Source organism: Ceratotherium simum, chromosome X (assembly GCF_057802395.1).
Source record: "Ceratotherium simum simum isolate JZ-2026a chromosome X, ASM5780239v1, whole genome shotgun sequence".
Classification (NCBI taxonomy): domain Eukaryota; kingdom Metazoa; phylum Chordata; class Mammalia; order Perissodactyla; family Rhinocerotidae; genus Ceratotherium; species Ceratotherium simum.
Window position 1 is genome coordinate 68,109,635 of NC_141940.1, and position 17,063 is coordinate 68,126,697.

A 17,063-nucleotide genomic window follows, 5' to 3' on the forward strand; every position below is an offset into this window, starting at 1 on the left:
AATGCTGCTAACAATACTCACATGCAGATTTTTGTGTGAACGTAAGTTTTTACTTCTCTCGGATAGATATCTAGAAGTAGGATTGCTGAGTTATATGGTAGATATATGTTTAACTTCATGAGAAACTGGCAAACTGTCTTCCAAAATAGCTATACCATTTTTCATTCCCACCAGCAATGTACGAAAGTTCCAGTTGTTCTGCCTTGCTAACACTTGTATTGCCAGTTTTGTTTTGACATTCTAATAGGTGTATAGTGGTATCTCACTGTGATTTTTTAAAATTTTTTTTTAGAGCGTTTTTAGGTTCACAGCAAAACTGAATGGAAAGTACAGAGATTTCCCATATATCCCTTGCCCCCACACACACACAACCTCCCCCACTGTCAACATCCTGAATGAGATTGGTACATTTGTTACAAGCATCATTGTGGTTTTAATTTTCATTTCTCTAATGTGGTTTTAATTTGCATCTGCCTAATTTGCATTTCCTTTATTTGCTATTTGTATATCTTCTAGGTGAAGTGTCTCTTCAGATCTTTTGCCCATTGTTATTGGGTTGTTTATTTTCTTATTGTTGAATTTTGAGGGTTGTAAAATTTTATTCTGGATACAATTTTTTGTCAGAAATGTAATTTGCAAATATTTTCTCCCAGTCTGTGACTTGTCTTTTCATTTTCTTTCGCAGAACAAAAGTTTTTAATTTTAATAAAGTCTAATGTATCCATTTTTTCATTTATGGATTGTGCTTTTGGGATAATATAAATTTCTAATCACATTTCTTTGTATAGAGTAACATTTATCCTAACTAGCAGCCTCGGCCACAAAGCTGAGAACAAATAAACAAAAACTGCCACCAATATTGTTTAATGAGTACAGATTATCAGTTTGGGAAGATGAAAAAAAGTTCTGGAGATGGATGGTGGTGATGGTTGCATAGCAATGTGAATGTACTTAATGCCACTAAAGTATACACTTAAAAATGGTTAAAATGGTAAGTTTGTTATATAATTTTACACAACAAAAAGAAAAAACTGCCATTGAGCAACAATACGTCAGGGAAGTCTACGTTCAAAAGCTCACGCACACTATTTGTTAGAACACTTCAGGCAGTGGTGACACCAAGACAATGGAGCCAAAGCTTCACTTTGGATCCATGGATGATAAATGAGGGTCCATTTCCAAGATGAGAGGTAGCCAACCAAAAGGGACCATGCCCAGCACTTTATAGAAAGGTTGTCTCATTTAGTCCTCATATTCATCTTATGAGGAAGATACTATACTATCCTTCTTTCACAATTAAGGGAACTAAGGCTTAGAGGGCAAAGTTGCCTGTTCAAGGTCATGCTTGAGTCAGTAAATCAAGGAGTGAAGATGAGAGGAAGCCACCAGACAATTTGACCCCAGAGCTCTCACTCTGGACCATGCCCCTGTACTGTCTCCAAATCTGTGAAGAAAAACTCTGTCTTCATTCAACTTTTATTTTGAGAAATTTAAAAGTTTTTGGAAACTACAAATAATTTAACAAACATTCTTTGGGGATTGTTAAATGTAGTTTCACCCGATTGGTTTCCTACAGTACACTGTACAAAGATAAGCTACAAGTTATCTTTTACATCGTAGCAGAGTAGGTAACAGCTCTACATCTGAAGTCAAATGGCCTGGTGTCAAATCCTGGCTCTGGCTTTGTGCTTAAATAACTTATGCATTTTAGTTCATGTAAATAAAATTTCCAATTTGGGGTGATGAAATCATATAGCACTAGAAGCTTGTTCACTCAAAATGTGTTGCTTATCCTACCTTGAAGCTCCAAAATATAGGTAAGCTTCACTGATATTGTGAAGACCCAGTAATACTTAGAACATTTTGAATCTCTATAAAAGTTAGCTATTATTGTTTATAAAAAGAGTTACCTTGGACAAAATCACTTCATCTATAAAATAGGAAGTATTTAAGAACAATGGCTCTGGAATCAGGCTACCTTGGTTTGAATCCTGGCTCTGCCACTTGCTGAATTTAAAGCCCTAGGCCTGTTACTTTGTCTCTTTATTTTATTTTTTTTTTTAAGATTTTATTTATTTTTTTGCCCCCAAAGCCCCAGTAGATAGTTGTATGTCGCAGCTGCACACCCTTCTAGTTGCTGTATGTGGGACTCGGCCTCAGGATGGACAGAGAAGTGGTGCCTCGATGCGCACCCGGGATCCGAACCCGGGCCGCCAGCATCGCAGCGCGCGCACTTAACCACCAAGCCACAGGGCCGGCCCTACTTTGTCTCTTTAAGCTTCAGTTTTCCATTGCTGAAAAATAAGAATAATTATAGCATTGCTGTGAGGATAAAATGAGATAATCTATTCAAATCGCTTAGTAAAGTCCATACACAGTAAGCCATTAATGCACATGAACTGCTATTGTCTTTTATTAGCAATATTAAAATGTGTGAGTAGCATTAGGAATCAAATCATAGAAAGGGCATTTTGCAAATCTGCAGAGACAGCAAAACTCTAAATAATCAATCCTTAGAGAACTGTAACTTGTCTCATCTGGTGCTCATAAACATTGACCACTCCATCAAAAGCTACCCTCTGTCAGTCCCTCTGTATCACAATCTTCTTGTTTTATATTTTATCATACCATTTATCACTACTTGATACCTACTTTCTTTGTTGACTTATTTACTGTCTGTCTCCCCCTTCCAAAATGTAAGCTCCATGAGAGTAGGAAGGCATAATGGTTAAAAATACAGACTCAAGAGCCAGACTGACCGAGTTTGATTCTTATCTCTGCTGCTTGCTAGGTGTGTGACCTTGGGCATGTTATTTAAGCTCTATGCCTCAGTTTCCTGATCTGTAAAACAGGGATAGTAACATGTGTTTCACAGGTTGTTATGAGAATTTAATGACTCAATATACATAAAGCACTTAGCAAAACCTAGCACACAGAAAGCACTCAATAAATTCTAGTATTATTGACCTAGTTCACTGCTGTCATTCCAGCAGCTTGAACGGTCCTTGGCAAAGAGCAGGCACCCAATAAACATTTACTGAATAAATGAATAGTAAGAGCTTAATGCTCCAACTGGAGCCAGTCTTACAGCTCAAGAATGTGCCTAAAAGATAGAGTTGGGAACAAGGGAGAGGAACTGGGGAAAGGTACCTCCTGTGAGGTCAAAGCCTCTGTTCAGACCCTATCTTCCACCTTACGTGGAAAAGGCTGCTGGTCACTGTGGGGCACGATCTAAATTCTAGAGCTGCCTTTGTCAGCTAGGGAAGTCCCTGGGCACCACCTCCTCCCTCAGCTAACATTTAACGAGAGGTTACTATGAGTAGTACTTTGCATGGATTAACTCATTTAACCCTTACAACAACCTTGAGGTAAATACTACAGTTACTCCCATCTTACAGATGGGAATACCGAGGCACAAATAGGTTAAGTAAATTGCCCAACGTTACAAAGCTAGTAAGTAGCTGAGTCTGAATTCAAACTCAAGAAGTCTACTTCTAGCGCCCATGCTTTTAACCACTATGCATTTCAGCATAGGGTAAATGGCAGCTAGCTGTCTTTTTCATTGTGGAAACCTGACATGTTGGTATCCAGAATTCTTCTCTCTGGGGTCATTTGTTTTTCAAGAGAAGAATTCTCCAATCTCCTGCCTGGGGAGCATATTTGCAGCAAGAGGAAGGGCTGACCATTCAGTCTGCAGACTTCCACTGAATCTCCCTGTTCTCAGCCCTGTGTTTCAGGGCCCTCCACTCTGCCCATCATCTGGGAGCTCAGAGCCTTTCAGGTTCACTTAGGCCAGAGACTCTCCTCTTGGTCTCCTATCCCCCAGGGCGGGGTGGGGGGCAGGTGGGAGGATCCCATTACTGCAGCAGGAAAGGAAAGAGACCCGAGGGATCCAACCCCATTCTGTCAGTTTTTAAAACATTTCCCTTATTTTCAGCCTTTGGTCTCCTCCTCACCTTTCAGGAAAAACCATTTACCTTCCAGTTCTGAGCCTCTGATGGGTAATACGAGATAAAAGAACTCACTCCTCATTGATATCCTCCTCTGCAGGCAGGTTCCCCCACTTCCTCTGCTTCCTATCCTCCAATGAGGTTTCAAACCACTCCTCTGCTGATGTCTATCTCCTGTTTTCTTTGTCCTTCCAGGTTTAAGCCTTTTTAAATTTCACTGTTTTTTTTTTTTGGCGAGGAAGATTGGGCCTGAGCTAACATCTGTTGCCAATCTTCCTCTTCTTGCTTGAGGAAGATTGCCCCTGAGCTAACATCTGTACCAATCTTCCTCTATTTTGTATGTGAGACGCCGTCACAGCATGGCTTGACGAGCGCCTGGGATCCAAACCCACGAACACCAGGCCACCAAATCCGAGTGCACGAATTTACCACTACGCCACCAGGCCAGCCCCTTAAAATTTCTTTACTGTCATATTAGTAGAGTTTGACAAGGACAAGAGCTAAACATATGGTCAGGTGGCCATGTTTAACCCCATATACTACTTTTATAATGATATTTTTTTCAAATGAAGATTTGAAAAATAGAACATGATGCTGGTAGTGAGTGGAAATATGGGGTGAAGGGGGGGAATAAAAGGGAAAAAGAATTGAGTTATTGAGTTCCTATCATATGCCAAGCGTTTTAAAACACTTTAATCTTGGGACCAGCCCTGTGGTGTAGTAGTTGGTTGCACGTTCCGCTTCGGCGGCCTGGGGTTCGCAGGTTCAGATCCTGGGCACAGACCTACACACCGCTCATCAAGCCATGCTGTGGCAGTGTCCCATATACAAAATAGAGGGAGATTGGCACAGATGTTAGCTCAGGGCCAATCTTCCTCAGCAAAAAGAGGAAGATTGGCAACAGATGTTAGCTCAGGGCTAATCTTCCTCACCAAATAAACAAACAAACAAAAAAACACTTTAATCCTAACCACCATGGGAAATTGTTCTTTTAGAGAAGATGAAATTCAAGTTCAGAGAGGTAATGAGAGTGTCCTTGCCCAATGCCAAGAAGCTAATGAATGGTAGGGTCTGATTCTAACTCACACCTCTTAGACTCCAAAAAGTATGCTCTTTCCCCTACCTTATGTTTTCTGGAAAGAACAGTTCAGTCAAAAGATGAGCACCTGAATTAAGACAATAGTCGTTAAAGTTGGAATAGGTGGTGGGTTCAAGAAATTCTTTGGATGTACTGTAGCAGCAGTGTGGTGCTGTTCTCCAGCATAAAAAGAACACTGGCGATCAGCTTTATATAGGTATATGCAAATATTAATATTCGTACACATGGCACTTTGGTGAGAGACACAATTCAAACTTAATGTCCATCCTCACTCATCCTGAGAAGATATACAAACAGTACCCTCTCCTCCCCTTAATCGGAAACAAATACATTAAAGTTGCCAATTCTCCTACTTCCTTACCATTTTCCTAGATGTTTTTTTTTTTCTTCTACATCTTCTGGGCAGCTATTCCTTCGATCCTGGGTCCCGAAGTTCTGCAGAATCCCCTCCCTCTGGTCCCCTGCCTAGCATAAGCAAACACACTCCAGCAATGTTTCCTCTCCAAGTTATAATTACAACTAGTTGTCCTGCTCTGACCAAAACAAGTGGTGACTAGAGGTCGCCTTAACACTGCATTATCAAAAAAAGAAACATCCATTGAATGCCTAGCATATTTTTCTGCACACATACAATAGGCTCTCAATAAATATTTATTGAATGAATACCTTCAATTTAAAAATGGGTTCCCTGAACAGTTGTTTCCCAGTCAATTTTGAAGATGAAACAAGTTTTCTCATAGAAAGAACATTATACAAGTTGGCTAGGTTCACAGATTGGTCTTCAGAAGATTATTTAGACAAAAATGTAGCTAGACTATATATTAATAGTACTTTAGCACCATTACTTAGGGGAAATGCATAGTGAGTTCCAATTAGGAAATCAAGATGCCAAGGGACACATATTTCCTGTTCACATTCCCAGCTCTGGAAAAGACGTCTATGCTGCATGGAGGCAGTGGTAGGAGTAAGTGCTGCCTGTCCTCAACTCAAGGACAGGTAGCAGTAACAGGTAGAGCTCATGTCAGGTCTTTCATATATAAGAGTTATAATTAAATCAGGTATTGGTATTCTGCTTAGGAAAGCAATAAAGTACTGAATGACATACTTGATGTATTTTACAAGGTCTTTTATACAAAATCATTAATATAAAAACAGTTTTGAGTGAATGAATTCTGATGCATTGCTGATGGGAGTATAAATTAAAACAAACCCTACAGGGTTTCTAAAAGACAAGTTGGAATATTTATCAAAAGTCTTAAAATATGCATGCCCTTTAACCCAGAAATTCCACTTCTAAGAATATATCCAAAGAAGGGAAAAGTACAGACAGCTGTTCTAAGAGGTATGGCTAAAGGATGCTTATCACAACATTGTTTATATGATTGAAAAACTGGAAGCAACCTAAATATCAATATGGAATTGGTCAAATAAATTACCATATATCTATTTAAAACACATAGTTTATACTAAATGACACCAAAAGATGTCCATGATGAGTTAAGTGAAGAAAGGCTACAAAGTCTAACTGTAGACTATAGTCCTAATTTGGTAAAAACATTTTATACATTATACAGAATGTATATGTAAGAGAAAAATAGTTTTGGAAGAATTTATACCATAATCTTAACAGCAGCTAATCCCCGGATAGTGGAATTAAGGGTAATTTTTACTTTCTTCATTCATTTAGTCAGCAAATATTTATTAAAGTCCTACTATGTTTCAGGTACTATTCCAGGTGCTGGTGATACAGCAGTGAAGAACATAGACACAGTCTGTGCTCTCATGGGGCTTATACTCCCATGAGGGAGATGGACAATAAGCAAACAAAGAAATATGTAAAATCAAATCATGATAAATGTTATAAAGAAAAAACAAAGCCCAGGAAGGAGATATCTAAATAGTGCCTGGATTTTGTTTTCACATTGACTATTTACTAGTTTTCTAATAAGGAAAAAAAAAAGTATTTTTATTTCAGAAAAAGTAAATGAATTTCAAGGATACTTTTGGAGGAATCATGCATTAGATAAGAGACTGGACCAAGTCACATTTAAGATCTCTGAATGACTAAAATTTAAAGAGTAGACTTCAGTTATCTGGAAAATTCACTTCTGCTAAATACCTCATTCCTCAGTGATGCTCAATAAAAGGTACTATAGATCACAAAATACCATGGGCCATAGTGGAGGCTCAATTTCATGGAATTTCCATGGAATCACATAAAACTTCTCTACTCAATATAGAAGAGACTAGTAAACCCCCAAATGTTGTTTAGTTTCAATTCCAAAACTGTAGATAAAAGCCCCGTTACTTTCTACAAATGTACACAGTGAGCCGAGGCTTTTCTTGGTTCTCCGAGACCATGAAGTTTTGAGACAAAAGAGTCTGGAAATAAAGGCAAAAAGAGATCTAGAGCTGAAACCACAGAGACACTTTATGAGCAGAATATTCTGGAAGTCCAAAGGAATAAGTTCCTAAGTGCAGCCTCCACTGATAAGTGATAATAATGAAAATACACATGATGTGTTTGAAAGCCTGGATATTATAGACCCTCTTTTCAGGAGGACAAGGCATGGTTATTGATGATGGTTTTTCACTGAGGTATCTTTTCTCCGGACTAGCCTCCCTCTTAACTAACAAATTCCATTCAGAAAACCATGCAGCAGTTAGAGGTATAGCTAACGATTCCACAGGACAAGTGCCTCCCAGAGAGATGAAGACTATAACTCTGGCTTCATTAATACTATTTAATCAGCCAAACCAAAAAGGTATCAGGTAGATGTATACCACCAACCTCATACACACTAGCATTTGACTCGTGTTGGAGGAAATTGTAACACTCAGTATATCTTGGTGACTCATCTTGCTGATTATGCAAAGGTATCTCCCCTATCAGGTAAGAATGTAATCAATCTTGCCAGTACTTAAAAAATAACTAACATATTGGTATAAAAACTATTTTGTCTTAATTTTCATAGTTGAAATATTCATGTGGTATGACTAAAATCTAAAAAATAACTTAATGTATGTATCTATTTTTCAGAATACTTTGACTTTTCCTAATGTATTTTTCATAAATTTTTTCTTTTTATCAAACCAAGGTCCAAAGAACAATTGTCAGCATGAAGTAAGCAAATACTCCATGAATACAGTCCTGATCTATATCCCCACCCACACCCAACCCCTCAATTCCTTTAATGTCCTGTTTTATAGACTTTGATTAATAAAGGTGAAAATCTGATAAACTTCTCTCTTGTTCAAAGTTGAACCACTATCAGAATAGGTAACTATGATAAATTATGTATTGGAAATGTGTGGGAGTTCGGTTTTTAAAAAGGAAGTAGCAATTCAAAATTGTCAAGGACAACTGTTTAGCCAGGTATTTTTATACAGATGAATGAGAATGAATTCAGAGAAGGCCTACATCATTCCACACCCTTAAGAGTTTTTAATTGGCAAGTTTCCAATGCTTTGTTATCACAAGCAAATAGAAACCCTAATTATGATGGCTATATCAAATCCACTGAAATGCTGGGGGAAAAATAATTTAAATTCAATTCACATTTGTTGAATAGAAATCAAGACAGCCATCAACAACAATATTCACTATTTTTGGAATTTAAAGTACAAATTCATTATGATTTGCAGGAAGATTTTTTTTTTTCAGAACTCATTCCTCAGTTTGTGGTTCTATGCTTTCTTAGACAACACTGGGATGAGCTTTGTCATCTCACAAAACTAAGACTCTAAAATAGCCTGAAATCTTTAGAAAGCTGGTTCTGGTAGAATAAAAAATGTGCTTTACCTACAAGGGAGCTATTTTTTCCCCATTTTAGACATGCAATTTTCACAAAGTTGATGCTTCTCTTCAGTTAGTTTGCTTTAAATAAGGTTCATCTTTTTAATTCTGAAAAACTTGTGAGGAGTCAAGGTATAACTAAAGTCTAAATTTTGCTTTAGTATATTCTGTCTTTGAAATAAATTATTAAAGCGCCTCTTCTCTTGCTTTATCTGCCTTTTTTTTCTACTTTTGATGAAGGGTTCATGTGCGCGAACACACACACACACACGCAAATAAGTAACACCTAGACTGAACTTACTAACATCTTCCAGCTACAAACTAATTCTGACAACACCTCCTTTTGAAAAAGGTATAGCTATGAATGTAGGAAATTAAAGTTGCACATACCACAGAGAAAGGTAAACAGATCAAATTAGGAAAAGTATGTATCTATGTTCAAAGATGATACTGCCATACTTTGGTGTGAAACAAATTATACCTGGCCAGATACCTGCAAATAAGTCTCCTCAATATGCACACACAATAGTGAGTTTGATGGAAATGAATGGATTAATCTGAAAAGCTTCATATAATAATTATAAGCCAAGTTCCTAAAGAGTGGGTAGAGCCTGGGCAATATAAAAAGACATATGGAGAACTAAAATGGCATTTGAATAGAGATAGGAAAAATTCTGTTTTATAACACACTTCTTTTCATTCAACACTATAATGAACATTTTTCTATGTCAGTAATATTAATATATAATAGAGGAAGATTGGCACAGATGTTAGCTCAGCAACAGTCTTCCTCAATCAAAAAATGAGGAAGACTGGCAACAGATGTTAGCTGAGGGCTAACAAAAAAAAAAAACACGCTGGACTCCTGACTCAAACTCAGCACTCTTACCACTATAACACCACACATCAAGAAAGACTATTATCTTACATTTGTATAGCACTCTATAATTTACAAAGTGTTTTCACATACATTATTTCACTAGATACTCATAACAACCTATGATTTAGACAGGGCAGGTATCATCATCACTTTACCGATGAGTACATGTAAATAGAGAAAGATAACTGATGCAAATACTTAAAATCCTCAAGGACCTAAATTTCACCTGTTGGATTACAGGAAAACTTTAAGGTGGGAAGTGAGATTCAAGTGATTAACTTGGGACTACCACAGCTGCTATATGCATGTATGTATGTATGTAATGAGGGGAGAAACAGGCTATAAACAGAAGTGGTTTGGGTAGGTTTCAGAGCCACCATTTTGCATAACTCTATGTCATAATTTTTGTGACTACTGTCCCCTGGAGTTGTGTAAGACAACAAACAGCCTTGGATGAAATAAAGTAGGAGTCTCTAACCTGCAGATCAGGATCTACTGGTAAATCTAGAAACCTCACTTCATGGAACTCCAAGCTGGTTCCCAATAACGTCTAAACATATTATAAATATCAAAGTCTGGCCAAGTTCAAAGATGTGCTTACTGTAAAGATGAAAAAACATACACGGACCATTTCTTTTCTCTTCTTGGGAGACTCTGAGAAGACAAATAAAATCAGATTAATATCTTTTTTTTTTTTGCTGAGGAAGATTCGCCCTGAGTTAACATCCGTACCAATCTTCTTCTATTTTTTAGTATGTGGGCCACCAGCACAGCATGGCTGCTAACAGAGCAGTGTAGGTCCACGCCTGGGAACCCCGCCCAGGCCGCCAAAGCAGAGTGTGCCGAACTTAACCACTAGGCCACCAGGGCTGGCTCAGACTAACACCATTTTAAACATTAGGTCTTTCAGCAAATCTTTTTGTTGTTAGTGCCAGTGAGTCGATTCCAACTCCTGGCAACCCTGTGTACAACAAATCAGAACCCTGCCAGGTTTTTGTACCTTTCTCTCAACTTCTGGTGCTATATCAGACAATGCTCTGCTGCTATTCACAGAGTTTTCATGGCCAATTTTTTCAGAAGTAGATGGCCAGGTCCTTCTTCCTAGCCTGTCTTAGTCTGGAAGCTCCACTTAAACCTGTCCACCATGGGTGACCCTGCTGGTATCTGAAATACCGGTGGCATAGCTTTCAGCATCACAGCAAGAGGAGCCGCCACAATATGACAACTGACAGACCAGTGGTGTGGTTCCCTGACCAGGAAATGAACTTGGGCCATGGTGGTAAGAGCACTGAATCTTAACCACTAGACCACCAGGGCTGGAACATATCTTTAAATAATGTAATTAGCTAAAAACAAAACTAAAAACAAAAACAAAACTTTTAAATTTAGTTTGAAAGTACCAAGGAAATTTTGAGCTACATACTTTATAATTTTTAATCATCAAATCAATTTGCTCATTCATACTTTCAAAGAAGATAAATGAGTGTTTCCCTCTTTAGGACACACAATGAACTTAATTCCAATAGACCTAATTTTGTTCAAATGTCTATGTACTTTAAAAAATACAGTTCCTGGGGCCGGCCCAGCAGCGTAGTAGTTAAGTTCGCACACTCTGCTTCTGATGGCCCGAGGTTTGCAAGTTCAGATCCTGGGCGCAGACCTACATACTGCTTGTCAAGCCACACTGTAGCAGGCGTCACACATAAAGTGGGGGAAGATGGGCATGGATGTTAGCCCAGGGCTAATCTTCCTCAGCAAAAAAGAGGTGGATTGGTAACAAGTGTTAGCTTAGAGCTAATCTTCCTCAACAACAACAAAAAAAATTTATATATATATATATAAACTATATATATAAACTATATATATATAAACTATATATATATATAAACTATATATATATATAAACTATGTTTCTTTATTTTAGGTAAAAGCATAGGTTCCAAAGCCAGACTCACTGTTTTGTTTTTTTTTCCCCCCCAAAGCCCCAGTAGATAGTTGTATGTCATAGTTGCACATCCTTCTAGTTGCTGTATGTGGGACGCGGCCTCAGCATGGCCAGAGAAGCGGTGCATCGGTGCAGGCCCAGGATCCGAACCCGGGCCGCCAGTAGCAGAGGGCGCGCACTTAACCACTAAGCCACGGGGCCGGCCCAGACTCACTGGCTTTAAATCTCAGTTTAGCCACTTGCTAGGTCTAGGAATAAAATCTGGCCCTATGAAAGAATATGTCAACTCTCACCAAAGTAAAAACAATAGACAAAGTACCAGATTTATTTTTTCACTCCAGAGAGAGGAATGGTTCTGGTCTCCTTCACTTATGTGCACCAAAAAAAAAAAAAAGTAAAAGATTCAAGATCCCATGACTTACCACTTCCCCTAAAGTTAAGAAACAGGAAGTTGTGGGTTATTTTTATAATAAACACAGTGGACAAACTCTTAGGCAATCCTAATCATACCCTGACACTCAAGGTCAAATAGTATATTTTACTAAGTTATTCCTTTCTCCATCATCATATAATGAATTTAAGGCTTTAAAACTATCTGAAGACTACAAAGGTTTTTATGACTAAAATTAATTCTGTTATCACCTAGCTAGGAACAGATGAGCAAGAGAAAACACTTTGCTTTAGATGGACTATACTTAAAGACATATGACACCAATCTGATTGCTAATACATAAAAATGCACTTACAGTTGTGATTAGAAATTAATACCAAGATATTGTGGCCATAAATCTGAACTAAAAAGTGATATTTAGAATTAACAGTGAAATGGCATAGTAAAATAAAAGAAAGCACTTATTGGCCAAAATGGAACTAGCTGTATACGAATAATTTAAGACTAATAGTAGTGTGTTAATAATATTAATATATTTATTAATAATAAGTATTATATACTTTATATTATTACTTTAATACTATTAAATTAATGATTAATTTAATAATTCAATTAGAATTCTTAGAGCAAATAATTTTATCACCAAAAAAAAAAATAGACACCTTCTTTTTTTCCTACCATTATAAGTGCAAGGATCAACAAAGGAGATTACACTTGGAACTCTTTAACAACTAAGCTCTCTGTAAGCTTTTATCAGCTCAAGGATCAATTTTTAAGTATCCTCATGCCACTAGAGGTCAGCTACAAATTTATCCTAAATAGTCCTGAGAATTTTCTTTAGAGGGCTCTCCATTGTGGAATTCTTTCTCTCTGTTCTTATATCTCTGTTGACAGTTTTTCAAGTCTTAACAGAAGCCCTTTTAATGCTCTCCTCTCCTGAGTGGCAGGTAGTGCGCTTCAGGTGAACACTCAAGAGAGCAAAAACCATTTTCCTCACAATTTCAAGAAGTATACAGTGCTCTGCAAACTCTCAGGTGGGAGTAGGGGAGGGAAGTAATTCCACTATTATTCCCTCCCTATCTGCTTTGGTTGGGACATCAAATACACAAGTAGAATCAGCAGCAATTACAACAGCATAAAAGAAAACACCTTAATTTTTTGCAAACAAAATCAACTAAGGCAAATGACCAGGCTAAAACAATTTCCCTAAGATGTGAAATAACCCATTTATTTCAATTAGTAAATTGTTAAAGTGCACTCCTGATTATAGGTCTGGAAAACTGGACTTCTACACTAGAGAATTATAAAGTAAAAATAGGCAAAAAAAATTTAAATCCTTGAGCCATAGCTGGATAATTCTAAATGTGGGCAGAAAACATGAGACAAAGTGCAACTAATTGGCTCAAAATGAGCATATTTTATCCTCATTTCTTTCAAGGAAAGAAGTATCTGTGAAAACTGATGTAATCTACCAATATCCCACATATTTGAGCCCACAAAGATGAGGAAATCATTTCAATTTTCTAACAGTGCTGGAGAAACTAGGAACATATTTATGAAACCAGAAACATCTTACCCTTTCACTTTAATGAAACACATTCTAAAGGTATTGATACTTTTCCTGCCCTACTATCTCAGCAAGTAAGTAAGCAAGTTATATCACATGAAATCAACCTGAAGACTGAGATTTCTAAGTGAAAAACATGATTGCTGGGATGGCAGATTGATTTGAAATAGGTCTGACTGTTGCCTGTCTCCTCTGCTAGCCTCCCCCACCCCACCCCGCCCCCATCTTGATTTATGTCCTAAGAAAGATCACTATTTAAAAACAAACCTCTGTAAAACCTTTAAACGCTGTACTGCCCTTTAACAAAGATGAGTAGAGGGAATTTTGAGACAAAACTCTCAAATATTATTTGCATCTATGCCAGTGCCTGTATCACCTCAGACAAATCTCTCCTTACAATTTACTTTCCCAACTGGCAAATGAAGATTATTTTCACTCACTGGGCTGTCAAAAGTCTTGATTAAAGTTTGCCAAGTATTTTAAATATATAGATAAAAGGAGGAATTTATAAAAAGGAATGTATTGCCTTAGAGCCCTCTCAGAAGTAGGGTTGCAGTGTGTTAGCTGGGGTTATTTTTGCTCACTCTTTCCTCGTTTTCAAACAAATTTTACTGCTTCTACACGCATTTTTCAATAACATTCTGCATTAGAGACCAGAGATGTCAACCTATCCTTTGGAGAGGTTAGTGTTTAATCTAACCCTACCCAGAGGCCAAGAATCAAGGTTTTTCAAGACTATGATTGGAAAAGAATAGTTTCTATCAGGTTAAGACGATCAGTAGAGAAATCAGTTTGGAGGAGAAAAGGAAATGCAGAAATTCCTTGGGGAAAACCTGGAACAGCTTCTGGCTTTAGACAATGCTGTTATTCATTCCCAGCAATTTAAAAAATGATTTCAAATTATATTTAACACAGAACACTCTATCAGAACTAAAGTATAGCAAGCTTTACTTTTTTCCCTTTTAGATTTGAGTTTACGTCAGAATTAAATCTCAAATATTAGCACTGTTTTTATCGTTTCATGTATTTTTTCTATATATAAACTTGTTTTATTGGCTACAGGGTAGTTGGATATGTTTGTAAGATTACCAGTTCTGTATTCTATACCTTTTTTTCTTTTAACCAGTGACATTTTGAAGACGTGGCTGTGTTAGAAATAGGGATGTTGACATACAGTGTGTTGTTGGATGTGCTGCATCTTTCCAGCCCCCCAAGCCTTTGCTCACATTATATCTTCTACCTAGGCTGCCCTCCTCTACCTCCATTCCTGCAAAGCTAAATCCTATCCATTTTTCAAGGCCCAGCTCAAATGCTCCCTTCCCAGCACTCACATAATATTTTGTTTCTAATATACAACATTACTGAGATTAAAAGAATGTATCTTCCTACTATATTGTGAGACCCTCCAGTACAAAAAAACCCTCTCACGTCATGACTGTAGACACAAGAAAGTTTGAAAGATAAAAAATAAAATCTCGGTCCGGCCTGGTGGCGCAAGGGGTTAAGTGTGCACGCTCCACTGCAGCAGCCCGGGGTTCGCTGGTTTGATTCCCGGGCGCGCACCAACGCACTGCTTGGCAAGCCATGCCATGGCAGCGTCCCATATAAAGTAGAAGAAGATGGGCACGGATGTTAGCCCAGGGCCAGTCTTCCTCAGCAAAAAGAGGAGGATTGGCAGATGTTAACACAGGGCTGATCTCCTCACAAAAAAAAATAAATAAATAAAAAATAAATAAAATCTCAGTTCAAAATACCCTTTAAAAAGGATGGGATATGAGGGTATTATGCAAAGTGAAATAAGACAGAGGGAGAAGGTCAAATACCGTATGATTTCCTTCATTAAGTAGTAGATAATAACAACAATAAACAAACACATAGAGACAGAGATTGGATTGGTGGTTACCAGAGGGGAAGGGGGAGGGAGGAGGGTAAAAAAAAAAAAAAAAAAAAAAAGGATGGGATAAACAACCTAGTTATTCAATCAGTGGGGCTGCTAGGCTGCTAGAATCCATTGTCTTCATAACTGAACTCACTTGATTGCAAATTCTTTTGAGGCCAGGGAGTCTGTCCTATTTCTTGCGTATGCTCCCTACGCCCCGCCCCCCCACACCTCAATATCACCTAATTCAATGTTCTGCACACATTAAGACTCAATACAAAGCCATATTACTGTAGATGAAGAGGCTGTAATTAAAACAAAGATGAAATGCTGAAAAATATCCACATGTGAAACAATAAAAGAGTTGGTGCTTACGATAACCTCAAGGTCTACAACAAAAAGTATCAAAGATAAACATGCCGCAGGGTGCGATAAGAATGGAGAGTAACTTTACTTGGAAGGGAACAGAATGAACAAAACGAAATCGAAACAAGAGTGTTCTCTCAGTTTATCTTACGCTCCCAGAGCGACACAAGAAGCAAAATATCTAATTTTTTTACATTATTTCATTAATAATGGTGACCAGTCCTTGTAACTTCCAATACCGGGCATAGACCTTCTCGTACTTTCAATTAATTAGGTAACACAGGCCATGGATGATCAGGACAATTCCCCAGGAGAGTACAAGCAAGTGCCACGGGTCAGGACCTAATTCCCGCCCCCCCACCCCCATCCCCTGTTAGGGGAGGTAGAACGAGTGTGGTGAATACCTGAGTTGTGAAGAAGCGAGAGCATGGAAACTGCCCCAGATTAAAATGACCTTCTCGCCACACTAGGTAGTACAACTGACAGCACAGAACACCCCTCTGGTAGAAGGGGACGACGGGAAGACGATATCTGACTTACCTGGTTTTTCTGTCCTATGGTTAGACCTCTGGAGCTACGCAGCCCATGGCAGCGACAAATCCACGCGCGCAGGCTCCAAGCTCACACACCAGGAGAAGTCACAGTAGCGCCGGTGGCTGCGGCCGTGGCGGTGGCAGCAACTCCTCCCTCTGCTTCTCCTCTTCCTCCACCCCGCCGCCGCCAGGCCGGCCGCCTTTACCCCTCCCTCCAGCACTCCCCCCACATCCGGGTGATGTCCCGGCCGGAAGCAGAGCCGGCGAGGCAGAGAGACGCACGCGTCACGTGAAGAGGAAGGCCATGACTAGTCAGGCTTCTCCTGTCCCCTGCTGACCCCGGCCTGACATGCAGCCGCAGCCTCGGGCGAAAGTCTTCCCTTTTGGCGCTGCAGAGAGCCCCTTGCCTCCACTCACCACCAACAAAACAAAACAAAAATCCCCACCAAAACTGTGTCGGCTGGAGTCTCCCAACCTCAAACCAAGACGTAACACAGAGCTCCTTGTACATCGTCTTCTACATAGCTCAGCTTTTCCCAGCATGAAATTAACGTGCTTCTGTTAGACTAGCCTAACTCCAGATGTAAATGCCAGAACTATGAACTTGCCATCATCCCTCCATTGAAAAATCTCGAAATTTTTAATTCATACATATAT

At 38.7% G+C, this 17,063-nt stretch overlaps 1 protein-coding gene across 4 annotated transcripts in view; it reads right to left on the reverse strand.

The window, feature by feature from the left end:
- Nucleotides 1-16,593, reverse strand: part of ATP7A (ATPase copper transporting alpha) — a 121,259-nt gene extending 104,666 nt beyond the window's left edge. For 3 of the 4 annotated variants that reach the window (XM_087426475.1, XM_087426474.1, XM_087426472.1), the window contains exons 1-2: nucleotides 16,414-16,593; nucleotides 10,327-10,379 (exon numbers count right to left, since the gene is read on the reverse strand). In XM_087426475.1, the coding sequence (XP_087282601.1) occupies nucleotides 10,327-10,356 (30 nt within the window). In that variant the 5' untranslated portion in view covers nucleotides 10,357-10,379; nucleotides 16,414-16,593. The remainder of the gene's footprint in view (nucleotides 1-10,326; nucleotides 10,380-16,413) is intronic. The other variant, XM_087426473.1, reaches the window with a different exon arrangement.
- Nucleotides 16,594-17,063: the final 470 nt, after the last annotated feature.